General features: G+C 38.9%; 1 protein-coding gene across 2 annotated transcripts in view; it reads left to right on the top strand.

Annotated features, from left to right (window-relative positions):
- Positions 1-23,958, top strand: part of LOC110846867 (Down syndrome cell adhesion molecule-like protein Dscam2) — a 38,543-nt gene that overhangs the window by 661 nt on the left and 13,924 nt on the right. For both annotated transcript variants that reach the window (XM_035848937.1, XM_035848936.1), the window contains exons 2-13: positions 18,011-18,104; positions 18,791-18,935; positions 19,050-19,131; positions 19,500-19,679; positions 19,777-19,944; positions 21,132-21,267; positions 21,544-21,937; positions 22,138-22,240; positions 22,523-22,673; positions 23,312-23,407; positions 23,483-23,538; positions 23,652-23,768. In XM_035848937.1, coding sequence (XP_035704830.1) covers positions 18,011-18,104; positions 18,791-18,935; positions 19,050-19,131; positions 19,500-19,679; positions 19,777-19,944; positions 21,132-21,267; positions 21,544-21,937; positions 22,138-22,240; positions 22,523-22,673; positions 23,312-23,407; positions 23,483-23,538; positions 23,652-23,768 — 1,722 coding nt within the window. The remainder of the gene's footprint in view (positions 1-18,010; positions 18,105-18,790; positions 18,936-19,049; positions 19,132-19,499; positions 19,680-19,776; positions 19,945-21,131; positions 21,268-21,543; positions 21,938-22,137; positions 22,241-22,522; positions 22,674-23,311; positions 23,408-23,482; positions 23,539-23,651; positions 23,769-23,958) is intronic.

Raw genomic sequence — 23,958 nt, 5'->3', positions numbered from 1 at the left:
TGCATATCTAATTTTCACTTTGCTTTCACATTACTAAATTAAGAGATTGATTAAAGAAATTACAAAAATTCTAATAATGATTTACGTCGGAATATGTTTTGATGACTTTGGAAGGTTTAGTAAAGTAAAAGTATTTTGGCCTCTCTAATGATAAATAATCTCTTATCAGTCTGCGTAGGGAGGGTCTTTTGCCTTTTTGCTTCCAGAATTCCACTTGACTACTGAACCCTGCTGCCTCCTCGAAATTGAAAAAATTTTGAATTGGAAATGTGCATTTGTTCTCTATTTCCATTTTGACTCCTGCCTTCCTAGCTGGCCCAAACAAATGCAAATGGCAAATAGGTCAAGTTGAGATCTTGTGTTTCAACATGCCTCAGCTTTCGAACAATGTCTGCATTCTTCTTTTTCCTTCAATTTCAATACTTGGTGAGGAATACGCTCCCTTTATTCACTAAACTTTCACCGGTCCACCAGAGATAGGTTCGCTGCATTCACTGAGGAAAGTGATCCCCGCAGTTCCACTTGGACGGAGTTTTCTTTATCAATCAGCCAAAAATATTCCATTTCTCAGTTTTATAAAAAAGATCTTGCTTTGATGATTGTCTTTCTGCAAAAGGATGTTGAAAAATCGAAATTTTGTTGACTGGAGAATGGAAATGGTGGTAAAAGCACAAGGCGGCTGGACTACCCTCCTCGACTGGAGAACATTGATGATGGCATCAACCTTATTTGCATACCACCCGGAGCGTTGTGCAGATCTCCGGATGATGATGGCCGCATGTACCTAATATTTTGTTGTAATATCTGCACAAGTGGGAATTCCAATCTTCGAACCCATCCATTTTCTCCATCTTCGAAAACGGAAGAACTTATTTTGAATATTGTACAACGAGTAGAATTTGGGAAACATTTCACACAAACTCACGTTCCCCGACCGCAATGTAAAACGGAAGATGTCGAATTTCAATTCTTTGAACGCCCAGCTCTTGAATTCCATGCATGGACTGACTTTTCCATGACCGACCAATATCCGATATTGTATTCTTGAGGAAAATTGCAAGGGTATTTTTAACGTTGATTAAGTATGTTTTCTCAAATATTATATTTAGAATGTATGTAGTCGTGATTCTCATCATCATTCCACGCATCCGACATTAACATTAAAATTCTGTAGGTGTAAATAGATAAATAGACAAACATCCTTGTTCTTCCTAAAGTTGTTGGTTGTGGTGAACCATAAACTCGATATCAGCTCTCGTTTGTATTTCACTAATTGAATTGGAAACTGTAACTTTGGACTTTACCACACAAAGTAAGTTATTCCATTTGCGGCTTCTTCTTGGTTACCGAAGTTTCACTTCGTCATGCACGTTACATGTTTAGGAGTACTTTGAGGGATTCCACACTGGTGTAAGCAATCCGGGATGTGTTCCTAGCAACAAGTACCTACATACATAATAATATTAATAATTTCACTGAGATTGTGTGAGCAAAGTTCCATCTGACTGAGCTGGAGCCATGTTATAAATCGCCATATTCGGCATAGAAAATCCTTTTATTAGCAAATACGTACATACATAAAACATATTATGCCGTTAAGTAGGAGTTAGTAAGTTTATCGAATTTAAAAAATACATACTATGTAGGAAACTAGAATAATGTCATTTTTAATTGACAGCACTTTTGTAAAGCTACTATTTACATCCCATACAGATTTATATATTTGGAGGTTGGACATAGAGAGAAAGTGAAGTTTGCATTTTAAAAATGTGCCCACGAAAGTAGACTTTACTGATATCTACAAAAGGTCTGGGATGGCTTGTAATGAAGTAAAGCATGTAAACATTTTAAGAGTAAATGGACCCGTGTGTTGTTGATCCTGTGCAGCGGAAGAAGAGGAGATTCACAACAAAAACAACATCAAATGGCCCAGTTGGGAATTCACCGATGGAAAAACATTAGTAAATTCTAGATGAGTTAACTCTTCAGGGAGAAAGATTGGCTGGGGCTTTACTTGGAAGAAGAAAGTTATCCAGTCATTCATTCTCTTTATTATCACAAAAGATCTTTGGTCCCTGTCTGAGGCTGACTGAGCACTATTGTATGCATGCACATAGAACTTGTTTCATGCAAAAGTAGTGCTGCTTCTTTTTAACGGCTAAAGTGCAAACAGTAGATTTTGTAAATTCCTCAGCCTCTGTTCTCATTCTATTTAGTACCCAAACGATGAATTAAATGCCACTTCATTAAGAGCACGTTTCACTCTGTGGTGACCTCAACTTTGCCTCCTTGAGCAACTTTGTTAAGACAGGCTCCTGTTTTAAAGATGATCAATACTAACGGTAATTGACACACACTGCATGCACACTCGTGCCCGTGTATCGCTGCTATAGACATAGCCTTAAATTGCTTTCCCCTTAAAGTAGAGTAAGCTAGTTGCTGAAATAGTAATTAATTGAAATGTTGCTGTGACGTGGCGATAACTTCTCGTCTGGATAGCTGAAGAGTATTATATTCTACTTGGCTCCATCCAAGTGAGTGAATGAGTTTGGTGGTGTCGACTACTTGGCTGCTGTTGTTTAATGCAATTAGCAAACCCTTGGAGGGATCTTATTGACCTTTGCTAATTATGCATGAGTCGTTCGCTAAATCTCTCCTCCTCGGGTGTCAGTATGCTAAAACTCTGGGAAAGTCGTCTCCCCCCTTTGCCCTCACCAACTCATCTCCATCTTATGAACTGACTACTCAACGCAGCAGTTGCTCGCATGTATTGTCCGCAAGACAACTTTTGAATTGGGATGGTTCTCCACCAGAAATGAGGAAGATCGAGTCTCAACACCACATCCGAGCCTTCGCCATTATCATCATATACCGGAGGGAGAGATGGACCTTATCGCCCTCCATCCGACTACCATCTGTCTCCCCACTGTCTCGTCCGAACCAGTCTAAATTGTAAATAAAGGCGAAAGTTTCATCTTCCTCCAAATTTCCAACTTCAACCATTGTTCTCCAGGCGTAAATATCGCATTCAACTAATTTAGTTCACTATCCTACCAACTCCCAAAACAAAGTTTCCCTCACATTCTCTGCGTGGCCTAGCTCTTGGCGTCACACATATAAGAACGCCGTTTGGACGCGTAATTATAACCGAAATGGATTTAATTATGCAGAAGATGTGCTAATTCTGGATTTTATTCTTGCGAAGAATGAAGAAAGTATTTTGAAAGTTGGATACAAAAACTGTGCCACAACGCTGGCTCGGGATACACAGGCCTTTCTTTATGCAAAAAGCAGTTCAAGATTTATTATTGCAGGTGTAGTATCAAAGATAAAATTTAGTTTTAATAGAAAAAGTATAGTGTTGCCTCCTTCCAGAAATGATGCTGAGTTTGATGTCTGTAAATTGCATCACAGACCATTTAAATATACACAAGGATCGCACATAGAACGCCAGGCAAAATGACTTGGGTAGAAGATTCGTTGATGAGCGCTTGAAGTATTTATTTAGATTGAATTATTGAATAACGAGCATCGAATATCTCTGCCATCTATGCATTTACGTAACGGAGAAGGCGAGATAATTATTTGAACGATCGAGGCTAAATTTATAATAAGGTTTCTTGCATAGCTGAAAAGTTAGTTGCTTTTCAATTACAGCCATTACAAAATGCAATGGGCTTCTTATGGACTATTTTCTATGGCTATGATTTCAGAAATTATTATATTTGTAGACGGTCTCTGTATGTTTATATATTTGTATATAAGAGTGACATGTTTCGGAACTTCGACAAAATTTGAGGATAGTGTGTGCGAAGCTGAGACGGGAAAGTAAGTCAGGGAACTTGGGAAGAGTTTTTTTCTGCAGAGACAACGGATTGGATTTGTTAGTTAGAACGAGTTTTGGATAATGGAAGATCTCGATTCTTTCTAATTTTGTACAAGTTTCCTTCGTCAACATTCCAAGACGATTGTTCTCGTATATTTATATACGCAAGAGTGGAATGAAAAGAGCGGAATGAATTGCGACTGTTGTGGTGAAAAGAAATGAGAATTTTCTGCTTGGATTGCCCTTTCACTTCGGAAGATGCGAAATGTGAAGCAGCCAGTGAACCCATAATCGCTCATATTGGTTGGTTGTGTGGCTCAAGCTAAGTAAGAATACGAGATCCTTGTTACTCGTATAGACCAAAGCCTTCTTCCCCTCACTGCGAATCTTCACTTAGTTGAGGTATTTACGGAATCAAGAGTTAATAGAAGATAACCGGGCGGGCTGGTTGGCTCTGAAGTTGCAGCAGCGAAATCTTAAGTGAAAGTGAGTCTGTGAGATTTATCTCTGCTGATTCACTTCACCGAGACCAAGAAGAACAAAACCTTTCCTGGCTTCTCTTCATGTGATGCCGCGGCTGTGAACAGAATCCACAGTTTTAAAGGTTTTGGTTCACAGCTTTTGTGGTGAAGACGGAAGGATGGATTCGCACACATATATACTGATCCTGAGTCTTCTGATTTTCTCTCTCAGGCAGGACGACTATCCATAGAAGTAGTAGTTTGTCGGAGTTGGGAAACAAGGAAAAGTCTGGAAAAGTGATGAGAAAATATTTCTTTCTCCTCCGTGGAAAGAGGAAGGCGAGTTCAAGACCTAAAATAATATATCGTTTGAGATGTGACGCAGCACAGCATTATTCTGTAATAAAGGGAAGGTTGAGAAATGGCAATGCAATGCAGCTAAGGGAAAGTATGATAAGAGGGACGGGTAACAAGTTGGGGGGATCAGCAAACGTCATCATAATAGATTTTAAATCCGTACTTAACTTCAAGTCATCATCATTCTTTCTCTTTACTCTTCTGGCCTGATTCGAGAAAGGTCTTATTCACTCATCAAATACTTGGATTTTCTCCTAAACCTTTGTATAGCATTTGGTAATTTGGTTGATACTAGAAGATTGCAATTTTCGGATGAGCTGGCTTTACAGCATAATTTATTATTCTCCGAGTATGTACATATGTACATAGGTCTATTTTTACCCAATTTATAATGCAATCCGTACCAATTCTTTGGAGAGATTTCCACTCGTTAAAATTGGATTGCTTTTCATCTGCACTTAATTTCTATCAGCACTTGCGAGTATTTAGTTCTCCTCGGAACTTTCTATTTTGATAAACGAGCAGTTTGTCAAAGACCGCGAGGTCTTGCATTTTAGAATTGTGACGGCAAATTCTAGTATTTTAGTTTTCTAATCTTTACTAGCAGTCAAGCCTGATCTAGTCTTACGAATCCCGATAACAAATTTCAATCCAATTAAGCCTACAACGCTCATTCTGCGGTTTCGTTCGAGTGAACCGATGAAAGTAAATCGTTCGAGGAGCCGACTTTGACTGTCGGAAAACTAATTTTGCTCACCTTTGATTTGAATGTAAGATTGGTACACGCTGCCGATGCTATCAAGTCAGTGGATGACTTTAATCCGTGGGCTTGCCATTCTCACCCGAATGCGTACGTAAGACTCACTAATAATTCATGGGTTGGTGCAATCACTGCACTTTGCATTATGCAATTTCAGCACCCTTACACAATTTCATCTAGACTTTCTGTATGTCGTTCTATCCTTGTCAATACTGAATTGGTTTTTTCCTTTGAAATGTGGCGGTCTGAGCATGTTGATTTTTTTAACAGGCAGTGCAAGCTAAATTGATCGATTTTCATATTTATTGAATCACACAAGCATCAAGAGTTTGAACATAGTTTACGAAAAGCTAAAACATTTCAAGAAATGGACTCCAGTAATTATTTATCATTATTGTTGTATTTTGCAACTTGAAAAGTTACATTATCTAAGCTCCCTCCACTTTGTAACGTAAATCAAATCAGCAGATGCATTTACCGTATTAAATATTAAGATAGTATGCCATACGTACAATTATATCCTCAAAGAGAAATATGTAGATTAAAATTCAACAATTTGTACGACACGGCTGAACATCTGGAGCAGTATGCCTAAAAATATAAAATATTTACACAGCTGAATACCTACTATGTGTCACTGTATAAACTTTTTCATCCATATTTTCCAATAACAACTGTATCATTTGTATCACGGAAGTGATAAACATCATGTCATATTTACAGGGAACTCAGTTTATCACCCCTCTTTCTGTAGAATTAATCAAGACCGTGGATCAAAGGCGAGAATGTACAGATATCATTGGGTTGCGACATGCCTAAGATTACTCCCAATCGTCATGTCTGATGTTTCAACAATTTCAACCACTGCAAAATTAATGGGCACTCTAAAAATAGGCGAAAGTACGAGTTCTTTCTATCTAGGACGAACTTTTATGCATTACAACAACACAATAATTCTTGTAAGGTAGAATATTTAGCTAGGTATGCGCACATCTACATCAACCGAAAGCATATACTCGATCCATTTTAGTATGATAATAATTTTGCGCCAGATGTTTCAAAATAATATCTGACACGGTGCTGTACATCCTGTTTTCAACCTTGGACGAATGAATGAATGATTCCCATCAAAGAATTAACTCACCACGAACAACAAAGCGATGAGCGTGCTCATCTACATTTCTCATCCCTTTGCATTTGATGGATTTGCGGAACTATTCATCTGCACGTGCAATATCAAACGAGCAGGAGAAAGTCGAGAAGCGGAGACGAAAACACAAATTGAAAGAGAGAGAGAGAGACAGAAAGTTCTTCATTCATGTGGAGATATTATTGTCGATTTGTTCCCAGTCTCCATTTTATTTGCAATCCGTTCACTCTTGCATGACTGCCTGGCTGGCTGGCGAGTAAACTGGTGGTGTGAACGATGAAAATGCTATCTCCGTAGCTAAAATGCTGTCTAGTGTTACATGCACACATCGGTGAATGAGATGAAAATTTGAACCTGGAATCAGCTTTCATTTTGTACGACATTGGTTTGGTTTTCCGCCTCGGTGGTTACTTGGTTGTCTTTCTACTACAAGTTTAATAGACTGGGTACCGTATTTTAAAATGTATTTGTTAAGTAACTTCAAATAAAACGGTGAAATTGTTCATGCATCACTGTACAACAAGTAAATAAGTATGTGGAATGCATCCTGCATACATAAATAAGAGATGGTTAATTGTTTTCTATTTTTACCCTCACTTCGAAATAGTACATGAAAGAGGATTGTAATTCCAGTTTTAAATCGCCAGTCTTAAAATCTAGAATTTTCGATGTAGTATCTACGTTGAAATTAAAGGGGTACGCCCTTAGACTAACGAGAAACTAAGAATGCAACATAATGGTTTACACATCCCTCTCGCCGCTTATTTACGTCTCGACTTTCACCGCCTTCTGTCAAGGATGCGGCAATATCTCTGTTGCAGAACAGAGTAGAAGTATTTCAAAAACATTAGTGATTAGTTTGTTCTTGAACTCCGAAGAGGTAAAACTATCACGACTACATCTATATGTTCTCATTTATATACCACCGCAAACAAGCCGCATTGTTGTACCTAAGAATGAGGGCTGGATGTCTTCGGAAGAGGAGCTATACCATGGGGCAGACGAACTAAAGATGCAGCATCGTTTACAGAATAAGGAACTTGCAGAGTCCATGGAGAGAAATTCCTGTCTCTTTTACTGCACTTCCAGAATAAAGTTTTTTTTAGAATTCCAGAATTTCTGCTTTCTTCTTCTTGTAGTTTGACATTCGTGCGTCCACTCAACTCCCCCACTTCCCTCCCGACTTGGTTGCTTACTCCAACTTTAAGTTTCACCAGGAGGCAACCTCTTTGTTGAAGGAAAGACATTAGTGTCGTAAATCTTGAAAGCTTAAGTCAAATAAAAATCTACGGTATACTGGGAAGACTTTAAGAATGGTTTAAGACATCCATGTACAAATAGCATGTATATCTGTATCTCGTTGGTTGTGAAATGAGACGAGATGTGAATTGTCAAATGGGCTGCCAGCGAACGACGAAATACCATAAGTCGTATTTAGTGGTTGTCTCTGAAACATCACGTTGTAAGAGTGTTAGAAGCAATAAGACCAAGTTTTCCCATGCCAAATACTACATTTGCACACTTGCACTCTCTCTGAGCAAACTCAAGTATCGTGGACAAATCTCTCCAATGCGTGAATCTCTCAAAAAAAGAGTTTTACATGCGCTTAGTTCCATTTCGTGTTAACTTGTGGCATGTCTTAGCTTGGAAAAGAATTTGTCAGTTTGGTTAGTGGTTCGGCTGCTTTGTAGATTTTGGCAGAATCCTACGCGTAACTCCAATAAATTTCTCAAAGCTTTCACCATTACATAAGTCGACAATAATTCCCAACTACTTTTCTTAAAAGTGTCGAAAACACAGCTCTTTATGGCTGTTAAGGCTGGCTGGACTACGTTAATGAATCCTACGTACAACAGTTGTGTTCTAACAATTACACTGCGGTTTTAAAACAACAGGTCATTAATCTTTGGGCAGGTCCATAAATATCTCAGCAATCCGGATGCGTGTTAAATGGAGAATTGTATGGTCATTTAAATGCAAGGAATACATGAAAATCTGGTTTGACTCCCCAACAGATTTACCAATATGTAAGAATGCACATGCCAATCTTCTTTTCGTACTCTATATCCAATCGCCGGAGGAAATACCAATTCAAGCAAATAGAGAAAGAAAGGTGAAAGTTTGACATTTTATTGAATTAAGCGATTTCGCCAATATAACATTCAAGACTAATGCGTCCTTGTTTGTATGTACTATGGTATTGCCCAATTGAATGTGAAGCAACCAACCAACAAACAAACTTGTTAGCATTAAGTAATGTTGGTTTACGCTAGGATTTTCACCCTGCAGACTTGGTCCAATTTGGTCTGTGTACGTATATTCTTACGTTTACGTGTAGAGAGAGGGAGAGCAACATCACAGGTAGGATGGAAAATTCCAAGCGAAAAGTACAAAGCCAGATCGAACGGATAAGGAATCGTCGTCACAGTAGTATCTTCATCTCCGTTTTCGGTACGAGCATTCCCTGCCCATTCCTTTATACTTATTGTAACCCTTGTTGTGCTCCAAATCCCAACCGGAGGCAATACCGAATTGGCTAAGAGTCGTGACAATCTGAAGGAAATGCTTACTTTCACTTGCAGTTACATGTTTCCCGTTCCCTTATTTTACTCTGTTTCTCACCCCGACAAAGGTAAGGATGAGGGACATTTACAATTGCCTGCTTCTCCTCTTAGAAAGTAGAGATACATGAAACTACTGGACCAGAACAGACTCTAGTGTTTGGTATTCAGTCCTTGTAATCCTTGTCTGTACATGTTAAAACATTCCAGTGCTTTAGCGTCAATTTCGTCGTGTTCTTCAAGTTTGTCATGGCTGGAAATGCAGTGTGCTAAACGTTCAGTTACACAATTTTGCATTGTGATATTATTTTCAAACTAGAGTTGGAGCAAACTAGTTTTTTCGCTATTTATTTCCCATGTCATTAACCGTTTTTTTCTGAATAAAGAGAGAGAGAGACGTAGAAAGTATGATGAATTTTTTTCATGATTTTTTTCCCATGGGGTGTCTGGGGAAAAGAGTAAATTGACAGCCTTGGGTGGAGAACAATAATAAAAGCCAAAAAGGTGTGATGTGATCCCAGCAGTCGAGAAAGAAACTTGTGGTACATAAAGCGAACCTCCACTTTTCCACATATATTTTTAGATCAAACGTATATCCATTTTTTGCATAATTCCACAAACTCTTATTTGGCCAATTTTGAGAAGCGTTTCGTGTTTTTTTAATATTTTTTTTATTTGTTTCTTACAGCACGCTGGGAATTGTATGTTCCACTAAATGCAACTCTTTTACATATCACTTTTTCTGCATGTACTATGAATGAATGCACGAAATTCATTGGAGAATGGTGGAATTAGTACATATTAGAATTTCTTTGAACAAAGTAGAAAATTAAAATTCCTGGTGACATACTAAATTTTCAGAAATTTTCTAGTAACGTTAGTATATATTGGATAAAAATTTGATTTCCAGTTTTCTGTAGCTTAAAAATTCTGCAAAAATTTATCATAGATTCTTTCGTACTATTTGCATAACCTCTCCTGTTGAAATTCTCTGAATCAAGTAGCCATCTTATTTGGGATTGTGCATAAAACACGTGATCGAAATTGAGCCCCTGAAACATGAGAGGGGGGCTCAAAGTCGCTTAAAATTTGAGAACATGCTCCATGTAAATTCAATGCCTATACAGACACATGCAATTGAAAGGCATACTAATCCTTTCCACTTAACATGACGGTAGACTAAATTTATTTTTGGTGAAAGCGGTAGAACAATTCCTGCACATTTTTACTCCGAATAAAAAGGAAGGAAAACAAACACGAGTGGGAGGAAAGGAGTACTTACTTTTTCATCATGTTTTGCTTACTTTTTTGAAGGAAGACAGAAGATGAAGTGAATGATGGGATAGTGTCGGTTGATGTTGATACTTGATTGAGCTGGTCAGATATATTGTGCCTCACCCTCATCGGTGTTTGGTTTGCCTACCGAATTGAGTGCTTCCCTGAATACCATCAATTCAACTAACGATGAGCGATGACTAGGAGCAACAAAAATAGGATACATACATTAAGTGCTTTTGTAGGTAGCGTTGCCGAGTTTCGTCTTGATCACAAAATCTCCATTTTCTGTAAAGGTCGACAAGTGTTGGGTCGGAGGTTGGGTGGGTTTCTTGCTCTTCGCGTGATGAAGATTAAAAAAACGTGGAATTACGGTTCCAATTTTTTGTGGAAATGGGAGAAAGCACCGCAGAGGAAATGAGAGGGAGCTGAGTCTTCTGCTGCTCTCAAATCAAGCCAGACCGATCCTCAGGCACGTAGCTCATTTGCATCTACCACTTTTCCTTCGCATTATTGCTCACCAACCAACCAACTAAACCACCCAAACTCTCATCATCCTTTTCAATAACTGCGCCTTTGGTCGATTGGAGGGAGGATTTTATTCATACCTTCCGCATTTCAGGCGGAGATTATTGTTGCTCGTCCACTTGAAGAGTCTCTCCTTCAAACTCAATTATTTGTATGTTCGCTGTATTCAAGTCTATTCTGTCTGCGCGTATTGATTTAAATTGTTTGTGATACAAACTCGTCAAGCACTTGAGGAGGACGAGCTCTTGAATAAAAAGTTTGATAATTTCCAAGTCTGCTAATTTCTAATAAGTAATTGCTATTTATAACTGCTCCATTTTTTGTAAGAAATACTACGTTTTGGAGTACGAAATAAACTTGTATTTATTCAACGTTATCTCTGGAAATAAAGAGGGTATGGTAGAATAAGGTAGGGATAAGTAAATATATACCGAGTGTTTGATTGTGTAGCTGTCAGAGTCAATGCAGGTCAGGCCACGAAACACAAGTGGGTTACGACGCTGATAAAAACGGATCTGTGGCATCCCAGGATCGGAAACAGTGAAAAGGAAAATGGATGCCAAACCGGATTTTTGGTGTTGTACACTCCATCCAAGAAAGTGAGACTGACATTCCTCTTTTTCCCTTTAGTGGAGTTGAAGTAGCGACTAAATTGAGGAGTTGGGAGGAACAATTCCGCATAAAATAGTGCAAAACGGCTCTGAGAGTTGCTTTGCTGGCAGTCGAGTGGATGAGATGTAATGAAAGTAGAAAGCGGATAGTGGTAGTAGTGCAAATAGGAGTGGAACCAGTGAGAGGGGAGCAGACAAAAGCACAAAATGAGAGACCACCACCAGTGTCTTCTGCTTGTACATTTCGGGAATAAATGGAAGACAATGAATTTAGTCTTGTGAAAGCTTTTAAACGATGGAAGGAGTAAATGCAGGCTGGATCCTCAGCTCTGCATTCCTCCAGCTAGGCTCATTTCCTCCTCCTCATTCCCTGCTCGAGACCACTTGAAAATGAAAAGCCCTAAAACCATGCAGCGTCAAAGCTCCGTATCCTTACATATTCCTCGCAGATATGTGCCTCGTTGGGCTCCTGGCTTCTCTGTGTTTCGAATGTTTGCATCAAAAACGCTCTGGAGATTTTTCTAAAACTGTGCGACTGCCCAAGAACAGCCGACCTTTGGTCATAAATGTGGCTCATCAGGGAGATACAAACCATTTTACAGAGATATGGGTTTGAGAGTTAGAATGTCTACATTGTTGGTTGGTTCTGCTTCTCTGGAAGCAAATAAAATGCTCAGATTTAAGAGTACCGGATGTGATGCTCAACTATAATTAGTCTTTACGGCATGGGACTCACTTTAGAAAGCTCAGTGACTCAAATGCTTATGGACAACTGGGGAGGGATTAAGCTTCACATTGACGTTGGCAATTCCAGTCATAATGGAGTAAGCAAAGATATCTAGTACTAACAATGTGTGAACAAGCACAGCCAGTGAAATACTACTGATCGGTAGTTAATGCATGTACCATGATCAAGCATGTACATGTTCAAACATGTGCCGCATAATGATACATATATAATGTTTGATATGTAATCGTTTATTACATATCAAATACAATATACATATTGTAATATGTAATATTCTAGAATGCATAATTTTGCACCACGTTCCTCCTTATTGAGGAAGGCGAAGAATATATTTGCAAAATTTCCATTCATGAAATTATGACCTGATTAGATCTAAGCAAACGAATTTATATACAAAATACAATACACGGTGCATAAAAAGAGGAGGTTCGACTAGCAATTGCTAACAAGACTTTTGCACAAATTGACTTATCGTTGGCGAAAGTGAAATACTTCGTCTTACGCGGAGAAAAGTTAAGTATATTGTGTAGCGAAGTTGAAGTGAAACTTGTCTCCTGAGTGTTAATGGGATAAAATCATTAAGTACTCAATCAACGTCTATTACAGGCCGAACTGCTTGTGACAGTACCCTTGGGCAAACAATATGAAACATGGGATGGATGTCTTATTCCATTCAACGCTGTACACATTTGATGAACCAATTGCCTTTACCATTTGCTACTAAAATAAGAAAGCTTTTATGATGACAATGGGTCATATTGATCATCACGATATATTATTTTACCAAATCATTTCAGTGAATTATCGCAAAATATTGCGATAATTTTGCAATAATTGACGTCATGCGGTTGAATATGCAATTAGCATGTCAAATCCATTCATGAACTTGATGAAAAAATGACAGCTAATGGGTATTTATAGACACGTGAGACGTGGTGGGTGGTGGTGGGTAACCTTAACTAACCTAATAAGCTGAATAAAATATACCATTGGATTGCACACATCTTCGTTCTTTAACTCGTAATAACTTTCTCCTCACTCTTAATTGATACCAGAAAGTTTGGTGGCAAAAACTTTCCCGATTATTTTTCATTTAAGACCCCATTAGTGACTTACACTCTTTCCTAAAAGTTGGATAGATATGAATATGGCATACGGCATCATTATTTTTTCATAGGTATTTTCCCTCTCCGTAGTCATTGGTAAGTCAGTTATGCATATCTTGTAAATACACAAGAAAGATCAAAGAATATGTTATTTAACAGTGTAGACGAAGACGGAGTGGAATAAAAAGTGAAGAACAACATTACGCAACTAGTCCTTCAAGTGGTCATGTCCAGTATTAATTTACAGTCGTCAACTTTTTTTCGCAATGGTGGATAAAATTTAAGATAGAATTTCTCAGACTAGTTGAGACTACACTGGGCACATATACAACCATAAGCTCACACTGATGTACATAAGCCTGCAAGCAACTTGCACAATTTTTTCACCAACGACATGGGACGAAAAGATACGAAATATTTTCTACTTTACTGTGCATGTTGTTGAGAAAGATGTGCCAATAATATCAGCCACTTTCGCAACAAGACCACGTATCAGAAGTGAACACTCCACATTTATCTTTCCCATCCATGTCTTGTCTGTCTCGCTCTCAAAGGTCGGAAAATACCACACAACTCTGCACAATTACATTTATTTTATTTTATTTTTTAGACTTTCCGACAACTCAAGTTTTATGTATCATCGTGTTTGTGCATTTCTGAATACCTATAAGTTTTTTTCAATTGAACATAATATTATGCAACCTCTGTTGTTGCAATAGGAAAGAAAATTTTTGTGAATTTTCTTATTTTTCGCTTCCAGTTAAGCCTATGACTTGCCTTAAATTGGACTTTCTGACTACAAATTGTCCTACACAAGTACAGATCAGTTACCTGATTTACTGGAATATGGGCGTACATACATATGTATGTATGCACATCCCTATAGCTTATCCCTATACCACCACCTTACTTTATTCGAAGATTTTATAATCTTTGTCGTTTTCAAATGTCATTGTCCTTGCAAAGCAACATTTTCATTACTTTCACTTCCTTTCAAGTTCCAGGTTAAAGGAAGGAATAAGAATGTGTGGAGCTCCATCCCCAGATTAGCTACTTTCCAAGTTTTAAACAGTTAATTCAATTGAATTCACAATGGATTTCGGGAAAAACGTTGGACCAACTGCCTCTCAAGTTAGATTGGAAAATAAACTCAGGAACGGTGAGGGCCAGCAGAGAGAAAGCAGCACACTTGATTTTAGTGGACAAGACAAATGCAATTGTACTTGAATGAATTCAATTACAGACAAGAACCCCTATTTGAAAACATTGTGCCGAAGCCAAATCCTTTGGCAGATCTGTATGTGCATCTACATATGGATGTATGCATCTTTGTACGTATGTATGTATGCAGAAAATGTGTAAATGCTTTTACTTGCCGTATGCGTAATCTTAAAATTAATTTTTTCTTACGTCCCTCCTAGTTTTCATTTATACACCTGAGTAGACTCATTTCTCTCACCACTGATTAACGAATAATCTGAGTCTTCGGAGTCTGTCGTTATTTTCTAGGTGGGATATTTTCTACACTAATAACGTTAAATATTAACACATTAACACATTAACTCATTAGTGGTCTAGAGCATTTATTGAGTGTTCTCAATATGACAGATTGTCAACCCCCAGTCGTCACAAAGGTTCAAACACCTCACCTGCCTATCTGTCTAGGAGGTTGCAGAAGGAGTTTTCAAGTTACTCAACTTCTTTGAGATGACTCCCATTTGCCCAAAACTTTTCTTTTGATTTTGAATTTAAATTCGATTTGGAACAAACTCTAAAAACCAACTGGATTAAGTTTTGAATTGACAAGTTTGTTTGGGTTTCTGTCCAACTTATTGGATGTACTAGTGGCTTATAAAATAGCGCATAGGTGAAGCTGATGTCCCAACGTAATAGGTATGTACACGGTGAAAGTGCTCCAAATTTGCCCAGGGGACAATGGATTCCATTCTCCTGTTATTTTTGAAGACTAAGGCACAAATGGAAAGCAAACGACTGAGGGAGCAGATCAGCAGCTTCATCATCATCATCATTTTCCTACTTTCTCCTGCTCCTACATATACAAAGTAGGCACATGGGTCAGTCTAAAAGTGAACCACTAACCATTCACTCTGGAAAAGTGAACGAGTCAAAGTCGTCGTTCCGTCCTGCGATGATGTTACATCACCTTTCACTTTACCCTTCAGCACTTCCTCCAATTCCGTCTCGTTGTACTATACATACTGCTTGGTCTCTTTGTACGGCGGACGTTGTACTACATGCTACCTGCTGACTGAAAGAGACTCGGTGATGGTCAAACTTGGTTCAAAATTGAGTAGAGTGGGCTGAAAGTCTCACACGCAAGCACAGAAGAATGATTCTCGTTAAAAAGTTTTCAACTTGGCCCGAGATACACATAGGCCTTTACATCGTCGTTCATTGTGTGAACAGAGCACATATCTCTCTACACACACGGTTCTGCAGACCGGAGTAAATGCCATGTTTCTCGAGGAGGAGCAGCAGACGAAACAGGAGAGAAAGCAGCGGAATTGCTCTTTGGAGGAAAGGTGAAGATGATGCAGGAGGAGAAGTTGTAGTGTGAAGCAGACTTATTGTCGGACAGGAAGCAAAGAATAACTTCTTGATCTTTCTCCACTCTTTCACTAATTTTCTGTTTCATTCACCCGAGTTTTCCGTATGTACAAAATAAGAGACGGCCAGAAGAAAGTGAGTCGTCCAGACTCTGGGGGAATTAGATTCGGATCTTTTAATGAAAAACTTTCCGTATGTTGGTTTGGGACACATTGTTGCGATGATAAAAGCAAGCTCTACAATTCCTTTGTTGTCTTCCAATCAAAATTGAATCCCTGTCACTTGCGAATACTTTCTGCTGGTGCTGGCGTTTCGGACGAATTGAATTAAAATATCTGACTAATTTAAAGCTTGCATTTATATTTCAAGGGATTTGGGTCAAATTATTTTTTAGTTTGGCCTGCACTTAAAAATGGCAAAAAATTTTACTTTCGCCATCTCATAAGTAAAAAAAACTCAAAAATACACAAAGATCATTTGCATAAATAGTTTGAGCAGGTTATGGCAAACATCAAGACGTTGGGCGTTCCTCGCAGCATTTTAAATGAAAGGGCGAGCAAGAGAAATGTTTTCTGAATGTTAATATCAACGGAGCCGAAGAGCCGGAGTGGTTATTTGACTTTCACTCACCAACAGGACCAGCAGGCAGGCCCGTCGTTGTTGCCTCCGCATGTCAGCAGTGATACGATAACGTTCCCCAGCTCCTTCCTGCTCTTGGCTTAAATAAAGAGCGAAAATGCGGCTCCGAAGTGGAAAAGAGAAATAGCCATTTATTTATTTCATTCAAGATTTGAAATCGTGGCCCCACCATCCAAGCAGCCAAGCTTTCCGTCATATAACGTGGCAAAGATGCTCAAAAAGTAAATTTTATGCATTATTGCCTAGCCTTCAGCAGCGAAGGGGAAAAACGGAAGACATTTCTCACATCCACTTTCCACACTGCGCAAAGCGGTCGGAAGCTGCCGATTTATTTTAAAATACGAATCTGACTGAAGATTGCAATTTTTGCAGAAATATTAATGCCCCAATTTAATCCCCAAATATCAAAGCATAGCGGTTTTATCAATTCAAAATATGGTCCTGTTTGTGAAACATGTGTATTAGTGACAAAGAGAGAACATTTCCATGTCTTTCTGCCGACGCAATTGAAATCTTCTTTGAATGAGTTTCATCTTCATTTCTTTCACCGCACGTCAATATCTGGAAAATGAAATGCAATCAAGTCATCACACTTGAGGAATTTGTCAGGATGAGCATGGTGGAAATTCAAATTCAAATTTTCTCGTATTAGTTTGAGCTAAATGTAGAATTCCTCAGGGATTTTTGTCCCCAGAGACATTTCCAATCTCGATCTCTTCCAACAACATTCATCGTTCTCGCTTTCTATTTCTTATTCCTCGGTTCCTTTGCCGCTGATACAGTTTTCCTTTCTTGGTACTCTCGTTCACTGTATTTTCCTCGCGTAAATGTATGTGTGGAGAAAGAGGAAAGTTGGTCTGGTTGGATGGCGCATTTTTGCTACAAAATTATAAATCTGTCTAAAGTGTTGAAAGTGTTGCAATTACATTTCAACCTCGTTGTGATTAAATCAATTCAATTTTCTTGCAAATTTGCATTATACTGCTAAATGAATTTCGTTGTGATGTTGACTGTTACTGCAAAACCCAAGATTGCATTCCGCAGAATGAAAATCCACTCTGAGCTGCTTATGAGGATTTTAATCTCTATTCCTCCTAGAAAAAATAGCACACTCGAACGTCTCATAATTTTTACTTTAGCTTGGTGAAAAATGCTCATAATACGACAACACATTCAGATTTGTACGTATTCTATTATATCCTTTATAGTTATTACGGAGTGTGTATATGCGCGCACATATGTGGATAGTGGATATGCTAAATATGCTAGTTTGATGCTCATCATTATTTCCACACAAGAAACATATGTTTATAAGTATATCGCTAAAAATTGAAATGACGAAATGATGAGAATGTCTCTTGGACTTGAAGCCACCTTGAGTTGAGTTAAATAATTACCGGCTTATTATTTGTTCACACAGGAATATTCTCAGAGCCGCAATGGCACGCCCCACGGTTTACAGAGGAGCCAGGAGATAGAATTGACTTTCTAAACGAGCACGGTGCTGTAATAGTGTAAGTTAATGAAACGACCCATTTTCCTTAATGCTTTACATTCCTGTTTATGCCCGCTTTCTCCACGACGATGATGATATAACTAAACCATCTACACTTGACATAAGCGGAATCATTTGCAAGTATACGATCGAGTCCTATTTCCCTTCACTCCGACCCTATGGACGTACAGAAGCCAACTATGCCAACCAGCAGGGAAATGACAGTTGTGGTGCTAATAGCCAAGGAACACCAGCAGCAGTTTCATTTCATGATGATACCCCGTAATCGCCGTGAACTTGACTCGCTTCGTCTTCCACCTTATATGTATAATAATAATAAAATTGTATTACTTGGTCGTGGGCTAAAAGTTGAATCGCTTTCCCTCACTCATCTGTTCCCTCCAAGGGCGAAAGGACCCCATAATTATGTTACTGCTACGGCTCATCAATGCATAGGCTCCCACGAAAGGCTACACTTTCACCATTTCATTCCCAACTCAAAAGCCACATTCAAAGATTATTGCCACCAGATTTTCCTACTGACAATGAGTTTGCATACTGAGTCCCATAACTGTAATAAATACGCAGTTGTCTTTACACAATAGCGGATAAGCTCCATGTTTTTAATCCTTCGGCTTTGCCAAAATTTGCCAACCGAAAATTAAGCTTAGCCGTGATTACTACATATTTATTCCTTCACAACAGATGCCAAGCAGACGGATATCCAATGCCGTCAGTGATTTGGTTGGGTGGTGATAATAAACTAGTTTCGACCATTTCTAATTTTCGTACCGTGCTTTCCAACTCGACTTTGTTAATACATCCGTTCAAACCAGCTGCCTACAGGCAGGTGAGATTCGGTTCGGTATTTATTTATTCCCAGTACTTATTTATTCCGTTTACGTGTATGATTTCGTATGCTTAAATTAAATGGGTTTAATCATATTAATCGTTTCATGTGCAGGACGTCCATTCTACAATTTATATTTGCAAGGCGTCGAACACTGTGGGAACAATTCGTTCACGAGACATTCACGTGAGAGCTGGTAAGAACAATAAGTTTCGCTTTTCTCTTATTTATTTAAACTTCTCTCATGCAGATAGGATAGAAAAGGGAATACATTGAAGGGAGGAATTTGCTCTTCTAAATTTAATCTCCTTAAACTATGCTAATGCATGCTTAGTCTAAGCCCGTAATATTAAAGTGGCCCTTTGTCCTACTTATTTTATGTGACAGTTGATTGTTTTCATCGTGATTACACAAATGCACCCAAGTAAATGGAAAGTGGCTCGTTCAGCACTTTGATAATTTTTATATTCACTACATTCTCCTAAATACGAACATACGAAGACATTGTAGGTTTTATTCAGATGAACTCATTTCTCTTTATTACTTTTACTCTCAATATAACAGTTATAGCCCAACAATGGTCAGTGAAAATAGTTGCCAGCCCAGCTCATCTTTCTCCCAGGGCTGGACCCATTCTCCTCAAATGCGAAGTGGATTTGATGGGCGGAGGACGCGAGTTTGTTCAGGTGACTGGGTGGAAAAGAGACCAGAAATTTATCACGCAGGGATCTCAGAGATTATATGGTGAGTTTTACTCTGCTATGGTTTTAAACTCAGTCTTCGACACTTTGGTTATGTGATATTTAATCATTTTCTGTTTTGCATTGATCGACCTTTGCAGACGGTGGTGATGAAGATGAGTCGAGTCACTGGCATGTTCTGCCGAATGGAGATTTGGTTATCGATTCTCTCCTTGAAGAGGACTTTGAGGCCAAAGTGGTGTGTCAAACACGTCATAAAATAACGAGACAACAAATTGCTAGTCCTCCCTTCATCATCACGTTTTCAGGTGAACATGTGCCCAAATTGCTTTCCAATGTATGTTACCATGTGTCAGTTGTTTGTATTGGATTAGCATGGAAATGGTTCGTTTCAAGCGCTTATTACCTCACTCTGCGAGATTATGATGGATTCAAGTTTAGCCACTTTGAACTAAAGGAGCCTTCTAAATATTCCCGAATTTTGTGACTTTCTCCTCATTTACATGGAAAATAAGTAATTGTCAGGATAAGGTTTCAATTTTTCTGTCAAAACTGAAGGGTTATTGTCCATTTAAAGATAAGATATGTACACAGGACATGCCAAAATTCAGTGAAAGGGATGTGAAAGTGATCCATTGTAGAGAGTGAGTAATCACGAGATGACTGTGTTCACTTGAGTGGTTGCATTGAATAAAAGTGATACGACACTGAAGGCACGTACGATGACAAATGTATGCCTTAGACACACTTCATCATTCATTTTTGCATTCTATTCCTGTTCTCATAACAGAATGTCGTCCTTTATCAACTCATTTTCCGTATGGCAGAAAAAAATCTAGACTTTCTTTTTAAATGGAAATTCAAATCACAATATCGAAACAACTGGGTCAGTCATACACATACAAAACTCAAGAATGTGTTGAATGGAAGATTTCTACGTTCTATTCTGCCATGATGACTTCTTTTTGTCCAAAACTAAAAATTAAAGCCAGTGTTTTGTAGCAGGGAGTAGGGAGGTATTGTATGTAGTCGTAAATGGAGCCCTAACATGACGTTGGCAGATTATGAGATTTAGTTGACAGGTAGACAGGAAGGCAGGTGGTGGTTGGTAGTACGAGAAGTGGAACAAGTAGCAGAGTCAGTAAATGTACGAAGGTAAGAGGCAGGCTGTAAGAGGAAGCCAAGGATTCCGGTCGGTAACTTTCACTCACCAACTTTTCGGAAACACCTTTCACCTCGCTTGCAGTAAATCGTTCACTCAACCGTACACTTAGAACAGACTCATCACATCCTCTTTCTTAAATGAAAAAATTCCCTTTCACTCCTCCCAAGAGGATAATACACAATGCGATGCATTATGGAGGTGTGTTGGCAGGAGAGGAGTGGAAGAGCAGGCGGGTTCAAAATCCGTATGTGCGGAGTACGATGACAGAGCGGAAGCTGCTGATGTCTTGTAACTAATTCACCAATCTCACAGGACTCTTCCCTTTTGCAGAAATGCCCAACCATGCACGCAGTGATCTCAATATAGTTGAAAGCTTTCCAGTACCCATTGTCATCCGTGAAGGAGAACCAATTGTTCTCAATTGTTATTCGTCGTCACCTAGCTTCAACTCGAATGCCAACATCAGGTATGACTAAGAAACTGGAATGATGGAATATTGAATATGTATGTCTTCACGTCTTTTCTCTGCTGCAACCTATTTGTCGCTGATGGCTGACTGTGCAGTAGATATGAGAGATATGCAAAATGCGTAGACAAGTCATGAAAAAAAGCTCCGTCATGTATAAACCTAAAAATTTTCATATTCTTGCCAAGATTTATTCCATCATCTTTCAAAGCAATAGTTTCCAGATTTATTTTTTTTGTAGAATAAATGTATAAAATGAATTTGATGACGTTGTAGATGGGAGAAATTGTCAGGAAATTCGTGGGTGGAGATTTCAGTGGGAGGAGGAGGAGGAGGGACGTTCCACCAACATCAACTTCGACAGATAGGAAACTCGTTAGTGAGCGAGAAGAGCGCAAGAAAGTCGGTGGCCGGGAACTATCGGTGCTTTCGCAGAGGGGACAGTCCGAACAGCAAGGAGAGCGTGGGGGAGTTTGAGGTTCGAGTGAGTGAGCCATTGTCCGTCAGCGTGACCATTAATCAAGCAAAGTCACCTCTGGAATCCACCACAGAGCTCACTTGCACCGTTTCGTCTTCATCACACGACTCGCCCTCGGTTATTTGGCTTAAGGATGGCAATTTGATCACTTCTGGTGGGAGGATCCGGTTCTTTGCAACTAATGTACTTCAGGTATAGTTGTGCTTCCGGTTTATTGTCCTGCTGTCACTGACCGCTACTACTTTCTCATTCGAAATGAATGGGAAAATGGGGTCAAACTGTAGAAAAACAACTTTCTTATTTACTTTCATGCAACAACCAAACGTGAGAATATGTCCCACTTGCTCATAAATCGAAAACCAACCCATGGAGAGTTATTTGTTTTACTATAGATCAATCAAATCCAACAAGATGATCGTGGAATGTGGCAATGTCTCGTAAGAGCGAGGGCAGAAATGGAGTCAGTTCAAGATTCCGTGCGATTGGAGATTGCAGGTATGAAAAAGTTTTATGTTATCATCACTGGTGAAAGTCTCGAGAAGTCTAAAGTTAGTTTTGGTCAGTTGTTCTGCTCAATTAGTAGGCACATGCTCTTATGTGTTATTATATGGGAGTGATTTGTGCGTGGCTGTTGGAAGGACCGTAACTAAATATATCGACTGTATAACTTGCTACCTCATAAAATAGCAGTTAAAGGGGAAGAAGTCCTATTGTAGTTAATGGGCAGTACTTTATAGAAAAAAAAACGAAAAAAACTTTGGGCATGAATTTTATTAGACGCTCCACCACGACTGATTTATGGCTTCAACGACCAGACCCTTATGCCTGGCCCTATGGTGTCCTTGAAGTGTGTTTTCTTTGGTTGGCCGCCTCCCACTATGGTCAAGTGGACTATCGATGGCTGGCCTGTTTCCTCCGACGACTCCAGGTAAATGCTCATTAACCTCCATTTTCTCCATATATGTATGTGCATATCTACACACTTATAAAGCTGACGAGGGAGACTGCCAGTGTGTCAGGCAGGCTGGTTGTTAGTGGATGTGCCTCCTTCATAAACCGCTCGCATCAGGGTCTTTTGACTGTTTCCTTGGAGGATTTCTAGACAGGGTCATGTCAGTTCAAAAATTCTCCAAATTTTTTTTACAGATTTTAAAGTTTGGGAATATGCGCTATTTTTGCTGGGAGAGTTTGGTTGTCAAGAAAAATGAAATATTTTATAAACCGTCGTAAAATGTCAACGATTTAATTTAATTGCAAATTAAAATAGTTATGAAATAATTGAACTAGAATCGGTATCAAAAACGGTACCTACAAATTTTTCGCATGCATTTATGACGTTTTATAGAATATTTCATTTTTCTTGACAACCAAACTCTCCCAGCAAAAATAGTCCGTATTCTCAAACTTGTCTAGAAATCCTCCAAGGAAACAGTCAAAAGACCCTGGCTCGCATGCATGGCACACTCAGACTCTGTCACTTTATCATTAGCAAAATCAAGACAAATGTTTCCTCCGTAAGTTTGGCGCAACATTTTATCACAATTATGTCAATTTTCTTTTTGAAAGGATATTGATCGGCAACGTTACATCGCACGGACATTTGATCACTTATCTCAACATTAGCGAAACTCGAGTTGAGGATGGAGGAAATTACCAATGCAGGCAAATTGACTCTGACTATAACTCTTACACATGTATAATGATGCATATAATCTAAAGACTTATAATCTAAAACAGTGCACAAAATCGAGCTTCTGGAGTCATTTCCCATTCTTCAAGATTAAACATTTATGGTACGTCAAATAATTAATGTATTTCCGCTACTGATAAATGAGACGAATAAAAGCATGCGCGTGTAGACAAGTTAGGAACATATACCGCAAAATTGATCTGCACCCACCCACAGGTCCTCTTTGGATTAGAGTGGTCTCTCCTGTCGTCGCAATCAGTGGAGAGTTTTTCGTCCTCAGTTGCCCTATTTCTGGATGGCCGAGGGGATTCTCGAGCATCGTGTGGGAGAAAGGTAAAAAAATCTCTCACCACATTCCTACATGTATCCCATCTGTGGTGCTCATTAAGCTTATTTTGGTTGGAATATTGACGCCGGCGGAGAAATGAGGCAGATGTGTAAAGGATCAAAGCATTTCAAAATAATGAATCGGATTAAACAAGAGTCGCAGAAGCAGCTTTGCTTGTTTGGTGTAGTTTTGTGT

This window comes from Folsomia candida, unplaced genomic scaffold, assembly GCF_002217175.1.
Source record: "Folsomia candida strain VU population unplaced genomic scaffold, ASM221717v1 Fcan01_Sc003, whole genome shotgun sequence".
NCBI classification, from domain to species: Eukaryota; Metazoa; Arthropoda; class Collembola; order Entomobryomorpha; family Isotomidae; genus Folsomia; species Folsomia candida.
Note: the sequence above shows the minus strand (reverse complement) of the source record. Positions and strands in the feature narration are given on the sequence as shown.